This window comes from Hyla sarda, chromosome 10 (genome assembly GCF_029499605.1).
Source record: "Hyla sarda isolate aHylSar1 chromosome 10, aHylSar1.hap1, whole genome shotgun sequence".
Lineage (NCBI taxonomy): Eukaryota > Metazoa > Chordata > Amphibia > Anura > Hylidae > Hyla > Hyla sarda.
The window spans coordinates 106,112,799-106,138,948 of NC_079198.1; the positions used below are offsets into that span (position 1 = coordinate 106,112,799).

The 26,150-nt window shown below is 42.8% G+C and overlaps 1 protein-coding gene and 1 pseudogene across 4 annotated transcripts in view; both read left to right on the forward strand.

The window, feature by feature from the left end:
* MXRA8 (matrix remodeling associated 8) overlaps positions 1-22,197 on the forward strand; it is a 56,882-nt gene extending 34,685 nt beyond the window's left edge. For all 4 annotated transcript variants that reach the window (XM_056542537.1, XM_056542534.1, XM_056542538.1 and 1 more), the window contains exons 3-10: positions 2,173-2,478; positions 3,636-3,737; positions 8,808-9,275; positions 10,889-11,047; positions 11,535-11,565; positions 12,427-12,503; positions 16,201-16,278; positions 19,778-22,197. In XM_056542537.1, coding sequence (XP_056398512.1) covers positions 2,244-2,478; positions 3,636-3,737; positions 8,808-9,275; positions 10,889-11,047; positions 11,535-11,565; positions 12,427-12,503; positions 16,201-16,278; positions 19,778-19,803 — 1,176 coding nt within the window. In that variant the 5' untranslated portion in view covers positions 2,173-2,243 and the 3' untranslated portion in view covers positions 19,804-22,197. The remainder of the gene's footprint in view (positions 1-2,172; positions 2,479-3,635; positions 3,738-8,807; positions 9,276-10,888; positions 11,048-11,534; positions 11,566-12,426; positions 12,504-16,200; positions 16,279-19,777) is intronic.
* On the forward strand, positions 17,218-17,323 carry LOC130294703 (U2 spliceosomal RNA; annotated as a pseudogene).
* Positions 22,198-26,150: the final 3,953 nt, after the last annotated feature.

A 26,150-nucleotide genomic window follows, 5' to 3' on the forward strand; every position in this document is an offset into this window, starting at 1 on the left:
CTAAGTGCTCTCTGATGACACGTGTCTCGGGAAACGCCCAGTTTAGAAGAGGTTTGCTATGGGGATTTGCTTCTAAACTGGGCGTTTCCCGAGACACGTGTCATCAGAGAGCACTAAGACAGAAAAGAACAACCTTAACTTCAGAAGCTCATAAGTACTGAAATGATTGAGATTTTTTAATAGAAGTAATTTACAAATCTGTTTAACTTTCTGGAGCCAGTTGATAAAAATTAAAAATAAATTTTTTTTCCTGGAAAACCCCTTTAAGTTTCACAGCAGCACAGTGGAAAAGTATGTACAGCATCTTTATAGTCTCTGCCTAATGCCTCGGCTGGTTTAGGGGGTTGCAAACTGGGAAGCTGCCCAGTGATCCTGTGTCTTAGGAGGCCTCTAAGGAAGCAAACTTAAAACAATATTAGGTGGAAACTATTAGACAATATTATGTAAGCTCTTTTAATGTGTCCCTGTCATTTAAAAAAAACAACGAAAACTTTTGACATGTCACAGAGACAGGCCAAAAGTTTTGATTGGTCAGGGTCTCAGGGCGGAGACCACTACCAATCATTAGAATGAACAGAAGGAAGCATGTGGTAGCGTGCTTCACTCCCTGGCTCACGGCAGTCTTCATCCTGCTTCACAGTGAGGCCATCCAGCGAAACAGGATGGAAATTACTGAAAGCCGGGAAGTGAAACAAACTGCTGAAAGCTTGTCCCTGCTCCTTCTAAAGATCGGTGGGGGTGTCAGCACTGAGACCCGACCAATCAAAACTTTTGATATGTCTCTCCCTTTAGTGGACATAGGACCTGGCACTTACCAGTCCCCTTATGGTCATGTAACCATGAAATCAGAGATGGTCAGGGGATTCAGTCCCAGTGAGGCAAAAATGTCCATCTGTTTTACCTTTATTACATATATTCCTGCGATGTTTGTATTTGAAATACCATAGGATTTTCTATATTACTTTTTTTCTATTCCAAATCCTCTGTTTATAACTGCAGGAGTAAAAATTTGCTGAAGAAAGCAAAAGTATGTGCATTGGCAAATTCAGTATTTTTATAGATTGACTATCCCTGGGAAGGTTTTTTCCTACGGATGTTAACCTCTTACTGAACTAAATTTGGTTTTCCTTTTTAAACAACAATTTTGAATATTGAAGCTATCAGGACAGTTAAGCACATAGAGGGGGTCCCTCTAACAGGGAGCCAGGCTATAATACTTAAAGAGTTTTGTCACACATAGCCATTCCCTCTAGAACAGTGTTTCCCAACCAATGTGCCTACAGCTGTTGCAAAACTACAACTACCAACATGCCCAACAGCTGTCAGACTCACTGGTTGGGAAACACAGCTCTAGAGATCCGTCCGCTGTCGACAAATAACCATTTATTTATTAATAAATTCAGCCAGAAAACCCCATTATTAATATGCAAAACACACGTACATGCTGCATGTTTATGGTTTAAAGGGGTACTCTTTAAAGGGGTACTTGCTAGACACACTACAAAGGATCGGGGATAAGATGTCTGATTGTGTGTGTCCGGCCACTGGGACTCCCGCGATCTCCGTGCAGACACCCGGCGTTCTGAACATTATGTTCAGATCGCAGGGTTTAGGCGGCTGTGGTTGGGACGTCACACCACGCCCCCTCTATTCATGTGTATGTGAGGGGACTTGATGGCTGTTGGCGTGAGGGAGTGTGACATGACGCCATGAGGGGGCGTGGCATGACTTCATGACCAGGGCTGCCCAAATTCAACATTCTGGCGTGACCCCCGCGATCAGACATCTTATCCCCTATCCTTTGAAAAGGGGATAAGATGTCTAGCAATGGAGTACCCCTTTAAAGACAGCAGTTCAAAATAAAAAGAGGGTAAACAAGAGTGACCACTGGGATTTTAACATTTGTGTGTGTTCAATGGGATGGAATCCCTTTTTAGGAATAATAACTATAAAAGTTACTTTTCAGGTGGTCTCCAGTTATAGGGTTCTTTCCCCAGAGGGTTATTTTATATGATTAATATGCCCTGGGACTCATCAGGGAATTTGTTGTGAATTTGCTCCATAAGAGGGCACTAGTATTGTAAGTAGGGGTCCTGAAGCTACAGGTTACACCTGTGATAAATCAAGGTTTCCTTACCTGAATTAACCAATTTCTCTATATTGTCTCCATAGTTCCCGCCAGTCAACAGAATCCAGAAAGCGTGGTCGTATCGGTATCCAACATCAGTGCACCAACTGGGTCTATGGCTCATCTACTATGTCAGAGTTATCGCATGGTGTGGACACAGGATAGCCTTATAGACAGGCAGAGGGTTGTACACTGGGATCTCTATAGCAGCAAAGGAGTGTACCGAGGAGAGCGCCTTCTGGACATGTTCTCTGCTGGGGAACAACGCATCTACAGCGGCTACAACCAAGGCCGAATCATGGTGTCCAAGTCTGCCTTCCAAGATGGCAATTTTTCTTTAATGATAAAAGGTATGATCGGGTTCAAGTCTTAAAAAACCTAAATCACTGGGGGCAAAACTAAAAAAAAACATTTTGTCTAATAAGTGTAAGGCGCTTTCTTCACCACTATATGTCCATGTACTTGGATCACCCATTCTCATAGTAGAGTTTGGATGGTGATGCTGGTGATCAGACTGACATGGTTCTTCGCTCCTTGGAGCTTGGATAGGTATGAACTGTTCATATCATTTATTATTGCCTTCAACTAAGAATAAGGTAATACATGGCCAAAAATGGTAGAATGTCAATAAGGTATAATTCATAAAGAAGTGCTTTGTTTTAGATATTTTTTCAAAGTAGTCGACCTGGATAAAGAAAAAAAAAACATGGCTGCTTGTTTCAAAAGTGTCATGTGATATTGCTGATATGTCCCATTCACCTAAAATTAACTGTGCCGCATTACCAAACTCAACCCATAGACAGAGGTGGCGCTGAGTCTTGTGGCACCATACTTTTTAGAAACTGTACAATTCCTTTGAATAAAATTTAGGTTTTCTTAAATGGGCACTCTCATTTAAACTAATTTTTGTTATGGTATTTACTTATGGTAAGAAAAAATCTTTCCAATGTACTTTGTTTAAAAAAAAAAAAAAGTTTTCTATGTTTTATTTGTGTTTAAAAAAAGCTGCCACTAGGTGTCTCCCTACTTGTCCTGGGCACATTTCCCCCCATCTTTTGCACAGACTTTAGCAGAGGTCCAAAAACAGGAAATGCTGAGAGGTGTGTGTGCAGCCTTGCCCAATCATAGCTCATCTCACACTGAACTTCTCTGGGCTGTGTGTAGCAGAGTGAGGGAGGAAATTCTCCCCTGTATGGCTTCAGATTATGTCACGCCTGCTGGGGAACGCCCCCTTCCCAGTCTGTGAATCTGACTGAGACTGAGCAGAAAATACAGAGAGATATCAAGGTAGAAAACTAAAAAATAAGAAAAATAAAGGCAGGGGGTGGTTTATCATGATGGGGGCAGTGAACTGGAAGGATTATAAAATGTAACAAGATCATGACAGGTACTCTTTAGGCAAATGTTAATAGATAAACATTGTACTTGTGTAAAGTATTAACTTGAGATATTTCATTTACCATAGAAATTTCTAAAAACTAACAATGTTTCCCTTTTCTCTTTAAAGGAGTATCCATGAGCGACCAGGGACTGTATTCATGTAACCTACATCATCACTACTGTCACATTGATAACACGGTTAGAGTTCAACTGAATGTCACAAAGTCAGGTAAGAAAAGAATGGGGTGAATTGATCCACCAGAGGACAGAGGTTCTTTTCCATTTAGAAGTACATGTCGTAACGGGTGTGATGAGGGCAGATGTTGTTACCCTAGCGGCAGATGGCATTATCCTCGATACCACCAGAAGGTATACCACTAGATCATGGGCTAGGCTTGGGGGGCAATAATGACTCCAATGCCAAATTTCAGATAATGGTAGCTTTACTGAGGGTGGACAGATGGTACAGTCTATACAGTTCACCCGGGGCCCACAGAGGTGACCAGTCACTCAGAGACCTTAAGGGCTTGCTGGGACTTGTAGTAGGACTGGACAATTTAATGCAGGCCACGCTAACTTGACAGTTGCTGACAGGGACTGACTTGACTTGACTGATGACTGACAAAGCTATGACTGTAGCTCACTTGCAATTGACTGTGGCTGCAGACTTGACCTGAGGCCTCCAATTACTCTGGACACACACACTAGGACTCGACTTGACTGGACCTCAGCTTAGAAGAACAGAGCAGAGCTCAAAGAGAGTGAGCGAGCTCCACCCAGGGCTTATATGGGGGAGACTAGCAGGGAGCAAATAGGTCACCCCTGGGATCACCTGGTCACTGATGCCTCCTGGGTAATAATCACATGGTACGTTTCTTAAAGACAACGCATTATATATCATAATACATAGAAAAACATATATACAGGGGAGAAACACGTACAAGCGGCCCAGGGGACACTGAAGGGAGGGTGCCGGACAGGGGGTACGGGGTAACACCTCCCGTACTGGGCTACCACATACACATGAACTTACACATTCAAACAATATATATCCCATTTTCATTCAATGTGGAGCCTCCTGAGTCTCCCTCAATTGCCAATGTTCTTGTTTCAGCTGGAGATAAGATTATTAACTTCTTCACATCAAAGTTAGCTTGAGCGCTAGCCAAGCATACATATTCATAGCTGTGTATGGGAAGCTCAATAATAGAATAATAGAGTATATAGTTATATATATGTCCATAAAAAGAAAAGATGCACTCACCACGTCTCGTAGAAGACTATTTCTACTTATTGCAGTGCAGCAATAACAAGACCCTATCAGACAGTGATGGGAGTGGGTGCAGGACGCTGCAGACGTCTGAAGGTGTGAGAGCTGTTTGCCCCGCGCATGCAGGCTTCGTCAGACCACACCCGTCAGTGACGCCAGTACCGGTAAATACCCTGGGACATGGACGTCACTGATCAGGTGTTCACAGGTAATCATGTGATCTAGAAAATATTTATAAAATTAAAACCAATACACAGGCAATGCAATACATATATGAAATATATAAAATGTAAACACATTCATAAGAAAATTCCTAGGTCTATTTTATCATTGAGTCCTAAGTTCCGTTGTGCTTCAGTTTTTAATATCCATAGGGCTTCTGTGCGGAGGAGGGATTTCTTTCTATCTGACCCCTTTTGCATAGGAATTCTTTCTATGCCGTAAAACTTCAATGTGCCTGGATTAATGTCATGCGCATTTTTCATGTGCTACATAACCTGTGGAGACCCTTTACCAGATTTCAGCGACTACAAATGCTCATGGAAACAGATATGTATCAGGTGTGAGGTACTGCCTATGTAAAATCGTCCACAGTCACAGGTAAGTGCTTAGACTATGAAATTAGTTTTGCAGCACATGATATCTTTTACCATGATCCGTGCCTCCTAGTTTAAAATGTGTTCCGGTACGAAGCTGCGGGCACCACTTGCAATTTCCGCATCTGTGGTTGCCTTTAGGGGCTGCATCTTGCAGCCAATCCTTTTAATTTCTATTTGAATATTTACTTCTAGGAAGGGAATCACCTAGATTCGGTACTCTTTTAAAGGCAATAATGGGTTTGTCAATACTGTACGTAGCTAAGATAGGATCCGTTTGTATTAGGTACCAGTTCTTGTGGATAACCTGTCTTATTGTATTCGCCAACGGGCTGTATTTAAATGTTAAACAAAATCTAGGGTTAGTGTTAATTTTAGTATCTGTTTACAAACATTTCTTAGAAAAAAATGTAGAACGCAATATTATTTCTAACTCCACAGCTATCAAACTCTTTCCTACCGATCCAAAATACTCTCAGTGGTATTTTTTACCTAAAGTACATAAAAATGGAGGCCCCCCCCCCCCCCGGACGACCTATTGTCTCCGGTGTGGGGTCTCTAATGGAACCTCTGTCTCGTTATATAGACTGGTTATTGCATCCACTCCTCAAAAACATCCCAGCATTGGTTAAAGATATAAACAAGTTTTTGAATGAACTCAAGAACATGACATGGAGACCAGGTTATATTTTAGCTTCTATAGATATTAAAAGTTTATTTACTAGTATCAGTCAAGAGTTAGCTATACAATATATCTGTGAATTACTTACTACCACAGATAGGAGTGAGGACTACAACAACTTTGTATCTGAGGCTCTGACTCTGATCCACTCCAACAATGTCTTCCAGTTTTACGAGATCTGGTATAGCCAGAAAAGCGGGGTGGCTATGGGTACTCCTGTAGCATGCACCCTGGCTAACCTTTATGTGGCTATTTTTGAAAAAAGGTATGTATTTTCTGAGTCTATTTCTTTTATTTCCAGAATAGTTAATTATATGCATTTTGTGGATGACGTTTTAATTGTTTGTAGAAAAAAAGAAAAGAGGCGGAGGCGCTCCTTGTGGAGTAAAATCACATCAATATGGAAGAAATCACCGCTCACCCGACATAGTTGTGTAGCCCATACACAACAATGGAGATCGTGTGGATTATTAGTCCGGAGTCTGCAGCCTTCCTGATATGAACAGTAATCGACAGGGGCGGGCTTCTGATTCAGGAATGAATCGTCGCTGACCGGGAAAAGGACACCAGACAGGTAGTATACCTTCAAGGAGGGGTTTATTGTAGGTAATGCAACGCGTTTCACCACACATGCGTGGCTTCCTCAGGCATGCAAATCAGCAGTAACAGCTTGGTTTTATACACCGGGATATATGCAAGGGTTAATCCCGGTGTATAAAACCAAGCTGTTACTGCTGATTTGCATGCCTGAGGAAGCCACGCATGCGTGGTGAAACGCGTTGCATTACCTACAATAAACCCCTCCTTGAAGGTGTACTACCTGTCTGGTGTCCTTTTCCCGGTCAGCGCCGATTCATTCCTGAATCAGAAGCCCGTCCTTGTCGATTACTGTTTTTATTGTTTGATCAGAGTCAGAGTTTAGAACCTTTGTGGAGAAACCTTAACACTAAAAACAAATGACAAGGAACTAGAATTCCTAGATGTCCGAGTTAAAAATTCAAGATGGAGAGTTACATACCACAGGGTACAGAAAACCTACAGCTGGTAATTCTATCCTACATCATACAAGCTACCATCCTTTGCATACTAAATCAGCCATCCTTTATGGACAATATCTTAGATTACGTAGGATAAATAGTGATTACGTAGGATAAATAGTACCTTGATGTCCTTTGACGAGCAGGCTAAAGACCTTACTAGGCGCCTGCTCATCAGGGATTTCCACGAGAAAGCAAGATAGAAATAAATCACTTAGTAGACAGAATGTAAGAAAAAAAGAATACAAATTTAGATACTAATATTAACACTAACACCAGATTTTGTTTAACATTTAAATACAGCCCATGTGCGAATACAATAAGACAGGTTATCTATCCACAAGTGGACTGGTACCTAATACAAACGGATTCTATCTTAGCTACGTACAGTATTGTCAAACCCATTATTGCCTTAAAAAGAGTGCCAAATCTAGGTGATTCCCTTACTAGAAGTAAATATTCAAATAGAAAGTAAAAGGATTGGCTGCAAGATGCAGCCCCTAAAGGCAACCACAGATGCGGAAATTGCAAGTGGTGCCCGCAGCTTCGCACTGGAAGACATTTTAAACTAGGAGGCACGGATTTCGAGGTAAAAGATATCATGTGCTGCAAAACTAATTTCGTAGTCTATGCACTTACCTGTGACTGTGGACGATTTTACATAGGCAGAACCACACGCCCGATACATATCTGTTTCCATGAGCATTTGTAGTCGCTGAAATCTGGTAAAGGGTCTCCACAGGTTATGCAGCACGTGAAAAATGCGCTTGACAATAATCCAGGTGCATTGAAGTTTTACGGCATAGAAAGAATTCCTATGCAAGAGGGGTCAGATAGAAAGAAAGCCCTCCTCCGCACAGAATCCCTATGGATATTAAAAACTGAAGCACAAGGGAACTTAGGACTCAGTGATAAGATAGACCTAGGAATTTTCTTATGAATGTGTTTACATTTTATATCTTTCATATATGTATTGCATTGCCTGTGTATTGGTTTTAATTTTATAAATATTTTCTAGATCACATGATTACCTGTGAACACCTGATCAGTGACGTCCATGTCCCAGGGTATTTACCGGTACTGGCGTCACTGACGGGTGTGGTCTGACGAAGCCCGCATGCGCGGGGGAAACAGCTCTCACACCTTCAGACGTCTGCAGCGTCCAGCACCCACTCCCATCACTGGCTGATAGGGTCTTGTTATTTATGCAGTGCAATAAATAGAAATAATCTTTTACGAGATGTGGTGAGTGCATCCTTTCTCTTTATGGACATATTCATATTGCGTTATGTGCACCACCGATAGCACCACCTTAAGTCTAGGAATGAATTGTGTTTGAGGTCTGGCCACAGTACGGCACAAGAGGGGGCTTTTGTTACAGCCGTAACTAAGCACACCTGTATCTACCTTGCATCAATGTCTGTTTTATATATATATATATATATATATATATATATATATATATATATATATATATACTGTATATACAGTGAGAGAGAGTTGCGGTACTTTGGCAAGAATTTCCTGCCATTGGCTAAGCTTTATAGGTCCACTTTCAGCCTCCCAATAGCCAACTTCAGATCTAATAATCGTCTGTACAGGAGAGATATCGCTCCAGCAGAACTAGTGGTCAAAGCTATGAGAGTAATTTTTTTTTTAATCAATAATGTCCACAAGAATTGTCTAATGTCTAATATAATGTTTCTTCTCCCAGAACGTAAAGTGAGGATGTACTGGGATGGAGAAAAGGCTGTTGTTATTGCTTTGGTTGGATCTGATGTGATGCTGCCATGTGAGAACTGGGACCACATCTGGACTGATCGACATCGTGAAGAAGACCAGCAAGTAGTACATTGGGATCGCCAAGCTCCAGGAATCCCTCACGACAGAGCAGACCGACTGATCGACATGTATGCTTCAGGGGAGAGACGGTCATACGGCTCCCTCTTCATCAGGAGGAAAATGAACGTGTCGGATATGGCTTTTGCTCATGGGGATTTCTCACTTCTCATATCAGAATTGACGAAAGGGGATGAAGGCACTTACTCGTGTCACCTGCACCACCACTACTGTGGGCTCCACGAACGCAGGATTTTTTACTTAACAGTTTATGATCCACCTAAGGAACCTCCAAAAGAAAAGGAACCAGAGACTACAAACATGGGTTCAGCACCAGCCAAAGGTAATCAAGTGTAATCATATGGTTTATATGTGACAAAAATCTTTTGCATCGACCCCTATCCTTCAGTTATCACTGTTTGGTGATCATTCACATTAGAAGGAGCGGCCATTTATCTTACATGTATATTGGGGAAAAGAAGAATCCAGCAGTTAGATCTTAATATGCCCAATCCCCGGTTCCTGTGGGATAAAACCACCAACAAGAAAAAAATCAGGGGTGGGGTGCTGATGAAATATACATTACTTAGGTGCCGATTGGGGTGGGCAACAAGTTACTTGGCCGAAATATAGATAAAGGGCTAAGGCCTCAATCTTTTGAAAGTTCTAGCTATAACTCTGTTTTAAATATTCAAGGCACCATGTAGTCGCTCTGCTTTAATAAATATAAAAGGATGCCACCTTTCTTGCTAAAAAATACCGGCCATGCTAATTTGCATAATTATATATGTGTAACATCACAGGATATACATATGTGGGCGAAATGTTGTCCTATTCTGACCCCTATAACTTAAAGGAGATGTCCGGTGCGCACTTTTCTTATTTTATCCGTTCCGGGCTGAAAAATAAAAGAAAACACACTTTCTCTTACCTGCCTAGGCTCCCCCGGTGCTTCAGTACAGGTGTTCGGTCCCCGGGCTGTATTCTTCTTACTTCCTGTTAGCCCGGCATGTCACACGGAGCTTCAACCTATCACCGGCCGCAGCGATGTCCCGCCTCGGCCAGTGATAGGCTGAAACTCCGTGTGACGTGCCGGGCTAACAGGAAGTAAGAAGAATACAGCCCAGGGACCGAACACCTGTACCGGAGCACCGGGGGAGCATAGGCAGGCAAGAGAAAGCTTATTTTCTTTTTTTTTTGCATCCCGAAACGGATACAATAAGAAAAGTGAGCACGGGACATCTCCTTTAATTTCTCCTTATACGGGCCTGTTTTTGCGCCCGATCTGTAGTTTTTAACAGTACCATTTTTGTTTTGATGTGACTTTGATCGCTTTTTTTTCATTATATTTGGGAGTTGCAGTTAGTTTCTAACTGCAACTCCCAGCATGCCCTGATACAGCCTGTGGCTCAGCAGCTGCCGCAAATGAAAACTACAACTCCCAGCATGTTGGACTATATAGTAGTATATAGTATAGGTCAGTGTTTCCCAACCAGGGGTGCCTCCAGCTGTTGCACAACTACAACACCCAACATGCCCGGACAGCCAACGGCTGTCCGGGCATGCTGGGAGTTGTAGTTTTGCAACAGTTGGAGGTGTTCTGTTTGGGAAACACTGGTATAGGTTATGGTGCAACATTCCGGAACTCATTGGATTGAAAGTATTTTTTAGTATAAAAATACTGGCAGGTGTCCAAAATACCAGTTGTGTGGGTAAAATACTGGCCAGGTATCAACCCTACCCATGAGTAGGAACTTCATGACCATTGGGGCAGAGGTCGCCCGAAGAATAAGAACTTCATGATGACCATTGAGCAGAGAACCAATGTACTACCGCCTACAAAAAAAATTTCCAAAAAATATATATATTAGTAATAGTGGAAGGCAAATTATGTCCATGATCTAGAGCCCCCCTGTTTTTTTTGCTGATTTCTATGGTCTCATTCTATATTGGCAGATCACACCGTCATCCGGGAAAATAAAGTGATCAATGTAATAATTCCGGAAAACAGACTTCACTTCTTCCAACAACTCGGATACATCCTGGCAACCCTTCTGCTGTTCCTTCTCCTGCTCACAGCTGTGATCCTCATCACCCGAAAACATCGCAGGAAAGGTAAGTGTGACTCACAAGATGTGACACGTAGCTCAGAAGACGAGCAGCCTCAAGGGCCCAAGTGTCTGCAGGTGTTACTATCAACGGTGCAATGACGGGGAAGATGTATGGAACCGTACAACACCTCTCCTGGATCTGCCTAAAGACATCGGGGGGAGATTTATTAAAACCCGTCCAGAGGAAAAGTTGCTGAGTTGCCCATAGCAACCAATCAGATCGCTACTTTCACTTTTCAGAGGCCTTTTCAAAAGTGAAAGAAGCGCTCTGATTGGTTGCCATGGGCAACTCAGCAACGTTTCCTATGGACAGGTTTTGATAAATGTCAGAAATGAGATGTCATTTACATCTATTGGGGGAGATCTTTCAATAGTATTGGAAGTGTTACGGCCTTAAAAAAAGTTGTGCAGATTGTGCCAAAATTCTCAAAATAGTGCAATAGTTTAAATAAAATTTTGAGAAAGTTTACCTTATTTTTTGCTTTTTCTAGGTTATGCATACGATATGAGCAAATCTCAAGGGTATGTATGCAGTTTATTTACTTGATTTAAGACATTCTGGGGGAAATAAATGATAATATGTTATAGTTTGAGGGTACGTCCACACAGATTTTTTTGTTTATTTTCCGCTGTGTATTTGAAAGTGGGCGGGCTCTTCTCGGCTGTCCGCAGCAGATTTTCAGCGGTGGACTTTACGCTGCGGAAAATCCGCCGCAGTCCCTACTGACTTCAATGGGGCTTGCGGCGGATTTTCTGCAGCGTAAATTCCGCCGCGGAAAATCTGCTGCGGACAGCCGAGAAGAGACCACTCCCTTTCAAATACGCAGCGGAAAACACGCAAAAGAATCCGCTCGTGTGAACGTACCCTGAAGCATAGCTATAGTGTGTTTTAAAAAAAAAAAAATGACAATCATTTCACAGTTGGTACCTAAATGCATGAATGGGGCACAGTGCTGCCTGTCCTCCATCATATAACTATGTAGTAGGATACAATGCTTCCCCCTCCATCTCTATAGCACCCATCGTCAACGCAAGGCCCAATGTAATGTGTGCCATCCCTGGCGATTTGCTAGATTTGTTTCCTATTTGCATAAGGGAAAGCCCCATTTCCTACCAAAGTTACAACTATGATTACTCTGAAACAGTACGGCCATCCATGATGAATCATAGATCATTGTGATAAGTGACAGGTTTACCTTAATGTTATAAAGAAGTTGTATGGTATTAGCAAAATTGTCTTATTTTTCCCCCAAAACAGGGCCACTCTTGTGCATTGGTTTTGTCTGGTTTTACAGGTCATCCCTCTTTGCATAGAGAAGAGTTACACTGTTTTAGAGAGAGTTTCCCATGAAGTAATGCAAATGTTTCTATGTATTATTGTAGGAAAGATGTGAATATGAAGGAAATTTGTCTGAGACCCCCTGACCTTATCGAATACAAAAGGGAAGACGTTCGAATTGGTAAGTGAAACAATAATTTTATTACAGTTTTACAGTGGGCTGCCCCTTAGAGCATCGTCAAAGTGTCCCCTGGTTTTCACCCTTCAACCTCCAACTACTTCTAGGAGTTGTCACATTGTAGGTGGCAGCTGGTCAAGTGAGCCAAGAGACCAAGCACCAAGGGGAAATTCAAAGAGGAGTCCAGGAACAGGCAGCATACATGCATGGTCAATAGTTAGGCATAGGTCGGAGTGGGCAATACAGATTTGTAGGACAGGAAAAAGAAACAGAAGATTCATGGAAACCAACAGACATCTTTACAGGAAACTCTAGTGAAACTAGGAACCATAATCCTCAGGTACCATGTGGCAATGGAAGCTGTCTTAAATAGCAAGTGCCTGATGACAATAGGCAACTAGGAGCAGGGCTAGGTCCTGCAGCAGGAGGTGCATGACAGTGGGAGGAAGCACGGAGCCGATGTTGTGTGGAGAAGGTAATATCGCAAAGCCACGGGGTGTCTCGGAGTGCAAAGGTGAGGTGTATGATGCAGATGTTGTAGCCCAGGGGCAGGTGTAATTAACCCCTAAATGTTCGTGATGCCAGGGCGTGGTTTTCCCGGTAACCACCCGAAAGGTAGTACCGCTATCAAATGTTAGGCAGGGCAATACTAGTCCAAGACCAGGTAAGAGTTAACGGTAGCTTTACTGAGGTAGACAGATGGAAATAGTCTTTACAGCTAGGCCAGGATCCCAGAGAGGTGGCCAGCAACACAGAAGGACCTCACATCTTTCTGGGATTTGTAAGGACTTTGATAGACTTTAGTTCAGCCACACAGACTAAAATAGACTTGACTTTAGGCTTGACTTTAGACTGGACTGGGTTGTAGATAGTGACAGCAGACATAGATTTGACTAGACTGGAATGTGGCTGCAGGTGGCTTGAGGCCTCCAGATATGCTGGATAGCTCTGAGACGTCTGGTCTTTACTGTGCCTCAGGATCAAGAGAGAGATTGTAATGGCTGCCCCTCTCCAGAAGCCCATAGGTCAAGCTGCAGGTCACCTGGTTAGCTGGTGCTCTCTGGGTAACAAACACATCATGTGAATACATTATCATGTGACTAACTCAAAAGTCCTTAAAGGTCCTTAATACATAACACACATAACACTATACATTACATATATTATTATGGGGGAGACACTGCAGAAGAGCCCCTAGGGACACAGAGGGACTCAACCTGACAGGGCCTAAGTACTGTATGGGACTATATCCTGTACTGGGACATCACAGTAACCTAGCGGCTGTGTTTGCCATGAGGATGCAAACAAGCCGTATCTGTTGTACTTAGCATCCATCCTGTGCTCTATAGGCTGGCAGTTCCAGCATACAGGTGAAACTCAAAACATTTTTAAATCGTGCAAAAGTCCATTGTATTTCATTAATGCAACTTAAAAGGAAAGGAAGCTCCAAAATCTTCTGGTAGACGGATGTGTTGACCATGGAATAAAGAAGCACAGTGGATCAATACCAGCAGATGACATGGCTACCCTGAATCATATAATATATTGGGGATTTGGGGTATTCATGAGCTGTAAGCCATAATTATTACAATTGTGACAAATCACGGCCTGAACTATCTTGCTTTGCATGTAACGAGTCTCTCATATATTAGTTTCTCCTTTTAAGTTGCGCGATATTCAAATTTTTCGAGTTTCACCTGTAGCTGTCTATGGTAGTGTCCAACTGAAAAATGCAACCCCAAATAGCAACTATGATTTATTTTTGTTGCACCAACATATAACACAGCACTTTATAGCTCAGAGAGCAAAAAAGCTCACATTAACATATGTTTTAATAGATGGACTGGGTCAAATATGTATTTTCTACTTTTGAGTAGAGTGGTCCTTTAAATGTTGAGAACACACATAAACAGCCCTTCAACTATAGGATGAAAAACTTTTGAGGTCTTCTGGGAGGTTGTTCATACCATAGGGGCCCAGCTGGCTTGGCTGCATTGGCTGCCCAACAATATAAGTCAATGAGAGTGTGAGGAATTACCGTACGTGTGGTAGCCACAGGGATGATGAGCGTTATGCTGCAGGTTCACTAGGAGTAGTAGTCCTTCAACTGTTAAGTCATTTGGCAAGGTGGAATAGCTACACACATTATGAAACAAAGTCATACAATAAAGCATTGGGGATGAAAAACTTGATCATTTTTTCCTCACAGCATGGAGAGGAATAGCAACTTGATTGTAGATGTGGTGAGCCACGGTGAATGGCGGGACCACGGGGTGTAGCAGTATAGGTAGATGGGGCAGATGGTATTAACTCCAGGGGCAAGGTGTTATTAACTCCTAATGTTCATGATGCCAGAGTTGTTTTTGGGTATCGGGAACCACCCAAACGATATCTCCGCTACAATAGCTAGGCAGTGAAATCAGAGTCCACGACCAGGTTATGGTTTAACGGAGGCTTTACTGAGGTCAGGCAGTTGTTATGGTCTCTACAGCTTGGCCAGAATCTCAGAGAGGTGGCCAAGAACACAGAAGGACCTCACAGCTTGCTGGGATCAATTATACTTGCAACAGACTTTATATTCTTGACTAGACTGTAGGCAGTGACAGCAGACATAGACTTGACTTACTGGAAGTGACCGTAGATTTGAAGCCTTCCAGGTAGCTGGACACTAGCACTGAGACATCTGGTCTCCACTGTTCCTTAGAAAGAGTGATGGTAGAAGAGCCAGAATTGTAATGGCCGCCCCCTTATAAAGGGGGGGCTGAGCCAGAAGCCCATAGGTCAAGCTGTGGGTCATATGTTTTACTGGTGCTCTCTGGGTAACATAAACATAACATGTGACATCTCACAGGTCCTTTAGACAATTACATTAGTCCTCCAAAGGTCTTTTATACTGGCTATACATTAGTATACTGACTATACACATAGTACAATAAATAACATTAAAGTAACAGCAGGGGAGACACTGCAGGGGAGCCCCCCAGGTCACTGAGGGACTCAACCTGACAGGGCCTAAGTGTAGTGCAGGACCATCTCCTCTACTGGGACATTACATAGAAATCTAGAAAAGACAAAAAGGGGTAAAGGTTGTCCTTGAGGATAACATCATAAAAATGTGTGGAGGCTTATAGGCCAAAACAATACCCTGAGGTGGGTCAGGGTCAACAATATAGAAACACCTTTGACCAAGGGAAAAGCCCTAGGTCACTAATACTCTTATTTCATTCCCACCCCCTAAAACACCGCTTTTATTAAGCACTTATAAAATGTATAGATGAAGAGTCACTTTAAAACGGCAATCTCATAGTGTGTTAGTATTGCGTCTATTTAGTACATCACTAATAGTGGTTTCTCAGGTATATTTCAATCAACAACTAGTGACCTGCAGATCCACTGGTTAGTACAGCACACTAAGGAGATTGCTGATAAAATACTAATTATGGCCCCTCTACATGTTTCTTCGCTTCAGCACCGTCTTCAGGAGGGGAACGGGCATGTGGTTATAGCAAGAGACTACCAAGGCATATATCCCTGGTGCCATGTCTTGCAATTCTATACAGCATCCAGGATGTACAATAGAGTTGTTAGATTATTTTTATTCCTCTGAAAAATATTGTCTGAAGAATTTTTATGGCTCTTTTATTTGAACAAAGAACTTTTTATGGTTCATGTATTTGAACACATTTTCTTTGCTTTCCAGATTACAAAAATAACATACTAAAAGAACGTGCATCCATGGAGAGGCCCTTCACGCCAAAGAATATTGACTTAGACCTTGGTGAGTGAGGTCATCCTGCCATTATATCATACCACTAATTGTCGGCCCGGGTAGAGACTGATTCTTATAACAGGCAACTGGCAGCTACATCAGCATGGCAGCCCCAGAGCGGCAGGCATTCCAAAGTAAATACGATTCCCATAGCAAATAGAAGCAATAGTTATGGGAGACATTTACAAACCTCATTGTGTGGGGATATGCTGGACAAAGAGGAGGAATCTGGCCGGGGATCAGTTAAAATTATAGAGCGCGGGCTCCGAAACGTGGATCCAAGATGAAAGTACAGTTAGTCCTGTGGTGTTTTCAAAGCGAGCTTGATCTTGGTTAATGATAACGCAATGCAACAAAAACAAGGGGTTTGTACAACAGCTGCAAACATAATTTGGGGATTTTATTTGCTATTTGACTCTGTTATTTTTGGAGCAGAAGGAAGACTTATATATATATATATATATATATATATATATATATATATATATATAAATTTTTTTTTTACTTTTAAGAAAAAGGTCTCTTTGATTCTAAAAACAGCACCACTCATGTCCATGGGTCATGTCTGGTATTATGCCTCAGTCGTTTTGAAATAGGGCCAAGCTGTAATAGCAAACACATCCCATGTAAGAGTGATGCTGTTTTTTTGGAAGAAAAAAGGCTGGACTAAAAGGAAATCAGTATAAACAGAAGGTTTTCAATTGTAATAATTCATTAAAGAATTTTGCCCAAGTGACATTGTTCAGAAGGGAGGTGGGGACATAGTCAAACGTGCTTGAAACTTTTGGATGGAGCCAAGGTTTGTATGTAAGCAATTACATCTCTAATCTGGCCAAACTATCTCATAACCTGTCTGCTGTCTCTTACCTCACAACCACTCTGTAGCAGCTAATATCCTGGCAGAACAAAAAGGTCTGGCATGTTGGACTTTTCCTAAAGATGGCCATACAAGCTCCTTAGCCTTTTGGCTAAAATCAAGTGTAGTATCTATTCTTTTTTTTTTAAATCAGATAATTTTTATTAAAGATTTTTGCAAACATTTTAAACAACAGACATACAATAAACCCCAAAACACAAAGAAACAATCCGTCTCTACCCTTATACCACCCATAACGCACGTTCAGTAAGCCAAAGTTTCATTAACCTGCAGACCCAACAGTCTGCCTCTCTCACACCACTTTCTCAGAACTGCAACAAACGGCCTCTACATGTCAACATTTCATTGAATCCACAAAGAGAGGGCACAGAGAAGAACACAAGAAGTAGAAAGAAAAGAGCCACACTCACAGAACTCCGTCAGGCAAACCAGCACCACATTCCAAGGACAGGTTTAAAATGGACAGTCATCTAGAAATCAGTTGACGGGGGATCAAAATGGTTCACCCAGGGTCCCCAGATACCATCAAATTTCCTAACAACTTTCCGCTTAACATATATCCCTTTCTCCAAGCGCACTATCTGCGCTATTCTTGTAACAAGATCAGCTACTCCCGGAGGAGACGGTCTGATCCAGAACTGCGCTATAAGTTTCCTGGCCTGATATAGCACACGTAAAATTCCCACTTCTCTCAAGGAGGGTTCCTGATCACAGCCTATAAGGCCAAGGAGACACACCTTAGGTGCTGCACTTAATGTCACCCCATAAATGGTTTCGATAAGTCATATCACATCATTCCAATATGCATGTAAGACAGGGCAAGTCCACATCATATGCAACAGGTGAGCCTCCAACTCACCACACCTGGGGCAGGAAGAGTCAGACCGAACACCAATGTTATGTAGGAATAGTGGGGTTTTATACACTCTATGCAAAAAGAATAATTGTGATAGCCTATTAGATTCCGATAAAGACAGAGATGGGGTAAGAGAGAGCACTATAGCCCAGTCCTCATCACTCAACCCGCCAAGGTCCCTCTCCCATTTCGCACGAACCGTCAAGGGGAACTTCTCATGGTAGAAACTTAACAGCTCACCGTATAGCCAAGATATGATACCAGCAGATTCCCGTTTTGTAACCACGGATTCTAGGACCCTGTTAGTCTGTACCTCCATCAGCCGTAGCCTATTCTGAGTGTCATACACATGACGGAGCTGCAAGTATCTGTAAAATGAGGAGTGCGGTAAAACAAACTCCTCCTGCAAATCCTGAAAAGATCTTACTACCCCCTGTACAGCTAGCTGCCCCAGTTCACACAATCCCCTCCTCTCCCAATAATCAGCATCCGTGAAGGAGGAAAAAACTGGCAAGCCTGGGTTACGCCACAGCGGTGTATGCAATATATAACTCGTGATACCTAGTAACTTGCGCGCATGGCCCCAGAGCTTACATGGGAGCAGGGTAGTGGGAGAGGAGTCCGGAGGTCTGGTCAGGGCTCCAATTTCAAGAATGTGTAGCGGCACCCTCCCCCCATGTTTAGCCATAAATAATCAACCCGTAGGCCCCAATAAAGATTTATCCGCCCACCCTCTCAACTGATGAAGTTGCGAGGCAAGATAGTACAGCCAGGGATTAAGTATCTATTCTTATGAGTGGTTGAGGCCAGCAGCCACTGAGATCGACTGCATTTACTTTTCTTTTCTTCGTTATCTTGGCCCAGTGTGAGGACTTCTTACAGCTACATCTTTCCTCTGCAGTTCCTTGCTTTGTCAGCAGATCCTCATCCTCTATATGAAGACAATAATCATTATAACCCTGCCAGACACTATAACCTTGAAAATAATACTTCCACACTGTATCTTCTCAGTTTGGCTTAATCCCTCTCCTGTACTGTCCTTTTTCAGACCCCTAAATCCCCCCAGACCCCTTAGTCCTCCTCCAGACCCATTTTCTCTCTCCTCCTTCAGACACTTTATTCTCCCCCAGACCCCACTGTCATCATCCTTCAGAACCCTAAGTTCTTCCTAAACCCTCTGCCTCCCCCTCCTAGACCCCTAAGTACTCCTCCAGACCTCTCTGTCCTTCTCCTTCAGACTTCTCTGCCCCCCCCCCCCGATCCCACTGTCCTCCGCCTCCAGACTCCTCTGCCTCCCTACCCCCTAGATTCCTCTGTCCTCCTCCAGACTCCTCTGCCTCCCCAAGATCCCTCTGTCCTCATCCTCCAGACCGTCTGCCCCCCTACCCCCTAGATTCCTCTGTCCTCCTCCTTCTCCGGACTCATCTGCCTCCCCTCCAAGACCCCTAAGTAATCCTCCAGACCTCTCTGCCCCCCCCCCCCCCCGACCCCTCTGTCCTCCGCCTTCAGACTCCTCTGCCTCCCTACCCCCTAGATTCCTCTGTCCTCCTCCGGACTCCTTTGCCTCCCCAAGATCCCTCTGTTCTCATCCTCCAGACCCGTCTGCCCCCATGCCCCCTAGATTCCTCTGTCCTCCTCCTTCTCCGGACTCCTCTGCCACTCCCTGACCCCTGTAACTAATTGTCACATGACTAAGTCTAATCTGTGAAATGCAAGGCTTATTTTCCAGATACTGTCATCGAAATTATACTTATAAACTCCTCTTTCCTCCACAGAACTTCGCAAGGAATATTGTAAATAGGACTTTCCTCATGCTACTGGCTGGCTCAGAAGCTCCACCTCCTTTTAGGAAGAGGGCCTTATTGCTTCCTATTGTGTCTTCAGTCAACTTGTTTGTTACTTTTGCCTGCGACTCCTTTGTGCGCTACTGTATATCCAGATCACTGCTTCACATGGCAGCAGCATTTTTATAAAGACATTAATGAAAGACGTTAAAGATGGATTGTACATGTTGTCCTGCGCCATTTTCTTCAATCAGTGGTAGCTTTTAAAATATGGATTTCAAGCAAATGACAAAATGTATGATGTAGTGTAGTAATGGCTTGCTGCAAAAGTTTCCTGTAGAGCTACCTTATAGAAGAAGCAGTAACATCTTGTGTACAAAACACTACATTCTGACTTGTCTGATGGATTTACACAAAACCAGAATTTGTGGGATTGTAAAGGATTCTGTATGCCAGTGTTTTCCGTAAGCTCAATGGGGCTTTTCAGGTACATACATACATATATATACGGCTGGGGGTGTGTGTGCAAATATTAATAAAGACAAAATAATAGCAAGTAAAAAAAGTTATACCTCCCCTGATCCCCTGCAGGTCTGACATCATTCAGTTCCCGCTCATTACTGCTTATTTCTGCTTCCCAGACATGTCGTCTCAGCAGGAACTGCCCTCTCAGCCAATCACTGGCCACAGTATTGCCCCAATTCAGTCAGTAATTGGCTGAACAGACAGAAATAGTTCATCTTGGATTTAAGAAGAAGCAGTAATGAGCTGGGACTACGCTAGACCTGGAGCTACAGGGGATCAGGGGAGGTGAGGATGGCTTATTTTGTATTTTAATTTTTTTACCAAAAAAGTATGTCCCCAGATAAACCCTTTAATGCAGAGTCTATAAAAAAAATTCTATAATAACTAAAGAGCTGCTTTTACAGTATATGGAATTCTCCGCAGCATACTGTGATTTGCAGATTCAGTAAGTAGTGATCTACGCTGCCATTTTGTAATATTATCTCCTCTTCTCTTTCCATTTTGAAAGCATGAACTTAGGAAAGATGATATGTTGACTTACAGGGAATAGAAGGTGAAATCAATTGAGTTGAGCACAACATCACGGATAAAGTTATAGAGAAGTGTAATATGTTCCTCCATTGTGGGGCCATCAGCGACATTTCTATAGATCAATGATCCAATTGTCTCTCTTTCCAATCTCTCTACTCATACCAAGTATATTACATACTCAAACAGAGAAGGGGACACGACGCCCAAATCAGTATGTGAAAGTTAAGTGGTGACGGTTATAAGTTTGTGATAGATAATCTCTTTTTATATAAGACTTGGAGACCATTACCCTGAGTTCTCATGAATGGTAAGCTAGCTGGTCTAGCCAAAGCTCAGGTCACAGATAGACTAAACATAGTTCTTTATCTTTTTTGCATTCCATTTCCTTTCTAAAGATGAGTATAACTGATAGATTCACAAAACAATGGCAAGTTACCCTATATAGGGGTTACAAGGCACCATGACCAACATAATAATCATATACAAAGGCATTCGACACCCAGATTAATGGATCTGGATGGAAACCAGACTCATTGGAGATGTAATTGACAAATATTTTTTTTTATTGTCCCCTTTTAAGCAAAGAGCTTCTTTTGATCTGGAGGACTCAGTAGGCCTATGGATTATATGTTCCTCCATTCACCTTATGGTGGTACCCCCGATAAGTTGTGCTGTCATACAGTGCCTAATTATGACCGCCTTACAATATGGTGCCAAAATAACACCTTCATACATTTACCTAAATATATTTTAGGTAAAAGACCATTTCAGTAATGGAAATCTCCAAGCAGTGCTAGAAGGGCTTGGGCATTCCAAAGAACGCTGCTTCACTTGCTTTTGATAATCTTGCTGGGTCTGAGATTATGGAAAGGCTCAAAAGGGGGACAGAGCACTACACCAGTGCCCAGAAATCGGAAAAAGCCTATGAGATGGGAAGACCCCCTTAACATTGGACTTATCTTATAGATCCAGACACAGATATCTGCTATGTATAAAAACCTTTTAAAAGAAACAGCTAGTTTTATGGCTTCTTTCTATGGTCTCTTCCTCCAACCAGCAAAGTTCTGGTTCACGTTATGTAACCATAAGTATTTTTATGCACCGCTGGTCTGGTGACATATTTCTAATAATACAATGTATTCCTGCATTATACATTGGACTTACAGGTGGAGACCCACATGTTTCAGATCTTTTTTTAAGTATATATTTTTATTATATCATTATCAGTATAACAGACATTAGCAGAAAGTCAACAAAGTAAGATTTTAATGTAAAGCATTTGAACAATTGCATTTGTGAGATTACAATAGAGACTATAGTATGGACATGTGCTTGATCTGGAAATAAACTTTGATGAATGCTTTAGATTTTTCTAACTTTGTTTAATTTAAGAAATGCAGGTTTGCATGTAGAAAATCGTAAATAATATTGCAGATATTGTTTTGCTGTCATAATAGCGTTACACATAGAAGAGGGGGTCTGATAGCAGATTCTCAGCTTATTGTGGTGCAGGGTTTTGACATCCTAAACAAAAGGGTCTGCCAGCTTGTACTATGTTGTATTTTCTGTGTCTGACCTCACCTTGAATCTAACTACAAACTTGTATTGCCCGCACGGACCTGTTTGCCCTTCTCCTTACCATGTCTGACCACTGCCAGCCCATGACCTTGCCCTACATCCAGACTCCTCTCTACCTGGCCTCTCAATGATTTGCATCACTCTCTCTTGGCCCTCAAGGTCAGCGGCCTCCTATACTAAGACCATGAAGTGACCTGGTAGCCCAGATCCCCATACAGAAGTTAAAGGGTGAAAACCAAGGGGCTACTTTGACAACCCCCACCCCCCTCCCCCTTCTCTAGAGTGGCCCATTTTCAAACAGGTGGCACAGTAGGTCCACACCCACTGGTCTTTACACTGAACATAAGACTCCTAATATAGAGTATAGATAATAGAATCACGAAAATGAAGATAGAAGGTAAGTAGTAATCTGATTCATATTTGCAATAAGGGTCTGAGTATACGCCTTATATAATTGCATGTAAATAAACATCTTCCTTAGAAACATTGGCCCTCATTTACTATTGCAAACCCAACATGTTTTACCGGGTTTTGCGCCAGAAATTCTGTCTGCGCCAAAATTTGTGCCAGAGTTTGCGCCAGAATTGAAAAAAAACCCGACTAACTCGAAAACCCGAAAAAGGGGTATGGATGTCGGGGGAAAGGGGCGTGGTCCCCAAAAAGGGGGCGTGTTCCCAACATTTTCACAAAAACCCAACATATTTACTAAGGTTTCCACATAAAATGTGGTGGATTTCAGCTGAGGAAAACCAGACAGATCAGAGCATGTGTAAAAAAAGCTAAATGTAGGGAAAAGTGAAAAATTTAGGGAAACCTTAGTGAATTCAGTGGAAAAAAAATTGTAGGGAATTAAAACCCACAGAGAAACCTACACTCTTCGTAAATCAGGGCCATTAGGTTTATTCTAAAATGAAAGTATTAACAATCCAGCCCTTGCCAAGCCCTAAAATCTGAAAAATCTGATCCATATGCTGAATTACATAATACATTTTATTGTGCTAGAACAGATTAATAAATAAGTTAGACAAACTGGAGAAATCATCTATGAAAAAGTAAGAACAGTTTGTGAAACCAGGGATTCTTGGCCTAGTATGTGTTACGAGTAGCGCTGCTGCCAGACAAGCTGACCACAAGCGCACTCCTGCCCCGTCCTCCCATTCTGGCTCTGCTGCGGTTCGCATCGCAGGACGCCCCCGCATGTGAACGCCGGGCAGTCACTCCCCGTGTCTCTGTCCCCTCCGCTGTCCTTGGCCGCTGGCACGTGCATCCCCACCTCCTAGGGCGCGTGCGCGATGGCTTCCTGTGATTTAATGGGCCAGCGCACCATTGATTGGTGCTTGTCTGGTCCTGATCTTATATAACCCCGCACTTCCTCTTGACCCCTGCTGGATCTTTGTGCCATTCAGCCTAAGAGAAAGCATTCTGTTTGTTTCTTGCCTTGCTATGTATCTGACCCCATTGCTACGTATCCTGACCTTACTCCTGTGCCGTCTACCCTCTGACCTCTTGCTACATGACCTGACCCTGCTACAGTGCTGCCAGTCCTGACCTCCTGCCTGTCCCTCACTAAGACTCTGTCTCATTCCTTCTGTGCCACGCATCTCCTCAGCAGCCTTTGTGGATGAGTAGTGCCAGGGGTAGCACCTGGGAGCCGCCTGCCGCAGCAAGTCCATCCCACTTTGCGGCGTGCTCTGGTGAAAACCAGCAGCTCCTTAGACTCCGCTTTCGGATACGGCTCACGTCATCGTCCACAACAGGTATAGTGGATCCACACCACCAGCCGTTACAGTATGTCCTATGTGTCCAAATGACTAAGGTATTTTTCATCGACACGTAACCCTTAGTCATGGGCAAATCTTAGAGCTAGGAAATAATCAAATGGGCCTTCATTACCATAGTAAAACTGTCTATAAACTGACTAAAACCTTATCTATAAAATCAAACAATTCAAGGGGTAAGATGGCTAGTTTACCTCCTGTCAGACAAACCATGCATGATGATAACTGGCTTATTTTGTGTATTTCTAAACTAAACCATCTAGAGGGGTCAGATGGGGAGAGGTAGCTTTATCTTATCTGATCTGGAGGACTCAGTGGAACCATGGATTATGCGTTCCCCCATTCTTCTGACTGGATGCTCTGTATTCTTGTATAGGGTTGTTAATATCAGACAATAATGCAGCGATGTCCCGCCTTGGGCCGGCTCCTTACATGTGCACTCAGCCTATAACCGGCCGAGGCGGGACATCGCTGCAGCCGACGATACGCTGACTGCCGTGTGGCATTCCAAACCTAAGAAGAAGGAAGACAAGCAGCAGCGGAGAAACGGGACGCCTATACCGGAGCATTGGGGGAATGTAGGTAAATGAGTTAAAAAAAATATTCATTTTTGCAGAACTTAAAAGATTTTTGACGCATTTCTCCTTTAATGCAGCTATCAGCCCTAATCTATCGTCTCTAATATCCCTCTCTAACTTTATCTATTCCTTACTGCTGATACAGTTAAAACTCACTTTTGCTCTGAATTGTTCAAGCCTTGACTATTGTAACTCTTTACTGACCGGTCTTTCTCCGCTCCAGTCCATGCTAAATACAGCAGCCAGACTCATCTGCCTTTCCAGCCTCTACAGTGATGCCTACCCCCTGTGACAGTCACTGCACTGATTGCCCATTAAGTTCAGGATACAGTACAAAATCTTCACTGTCACCCAAAAAGCTCTTCACAGTGCTGGACCCAGAGGTGTGTATACTGGAAATGGCACTTATGGCAAGCACTGAAATTGTGCTCCCCCTCCTGACCCAAATAAAACAAGGGCTCCCTTGCGAGATTCTACCCCTGGCCCCATATCTGGCCTACCTCTATTCCACCCAAACTTCTTCTCATGTCCCACCACTGAAAAACATTTCCATTACCAATATTAACAGAATACAAGGAGAAAAATTATACCACCACATAAAGACTGCTAATACCACCACACTAAGGTAAAACCACTATACATAGACCAACAATACCAATAATACCAGTATACAAATAATACTAGGGCCAAATAATACTGGCACACCAGAAACACACTTTACATCACACAGTAACTAACTAATGCACAAAATTGTTGCATAATTGTTAAATAAAAACCACTGTAGACAGACCAGCATCCCCACATATAGTGCACATATAGAGATAGATACCAGCCATACACGGAATGTGTATACCATATAAGTGGTTATTACGTAGAGATAGGTGAGGTCCAGCTTCCTTCATTGGCCCGATAGCGCCCGGACTGGCGTGGGCAGCACCTGGATACGTGCGTACAAACAGGAGAATGTCCAGCGCAGATGGATGCAAAACAAGACTTTATTGGATAAAACTTCACAAAATGCAAGGCATGGATGGGTGACGCGTTTCGGCCCTAGCGTCGGGCCTTAGTCATACCAAATGACTAAGTGGTATCACTAAGGCCTGACGCTAGGGCCAAAACGCGTCACCCATCCATGTCTTGCATTTTGTGAAGTTTTATCCAATAAAGTCTCGTTCTGCATCCATCTGCGCTGGACATTCTCCTGTTTGTACACATATAAGTGATTATATACATGACCATAAAGAGGCATATATCAGGTGTACAAAGGATCTGTAGGTTCACACTACATTAGTACCCCTGTTACTCATATCTGTCAACATTTCCCAAAAACAGGATGCCAGCGTAGTCTGTTCATGGGAGCAGCGGACCCAATTA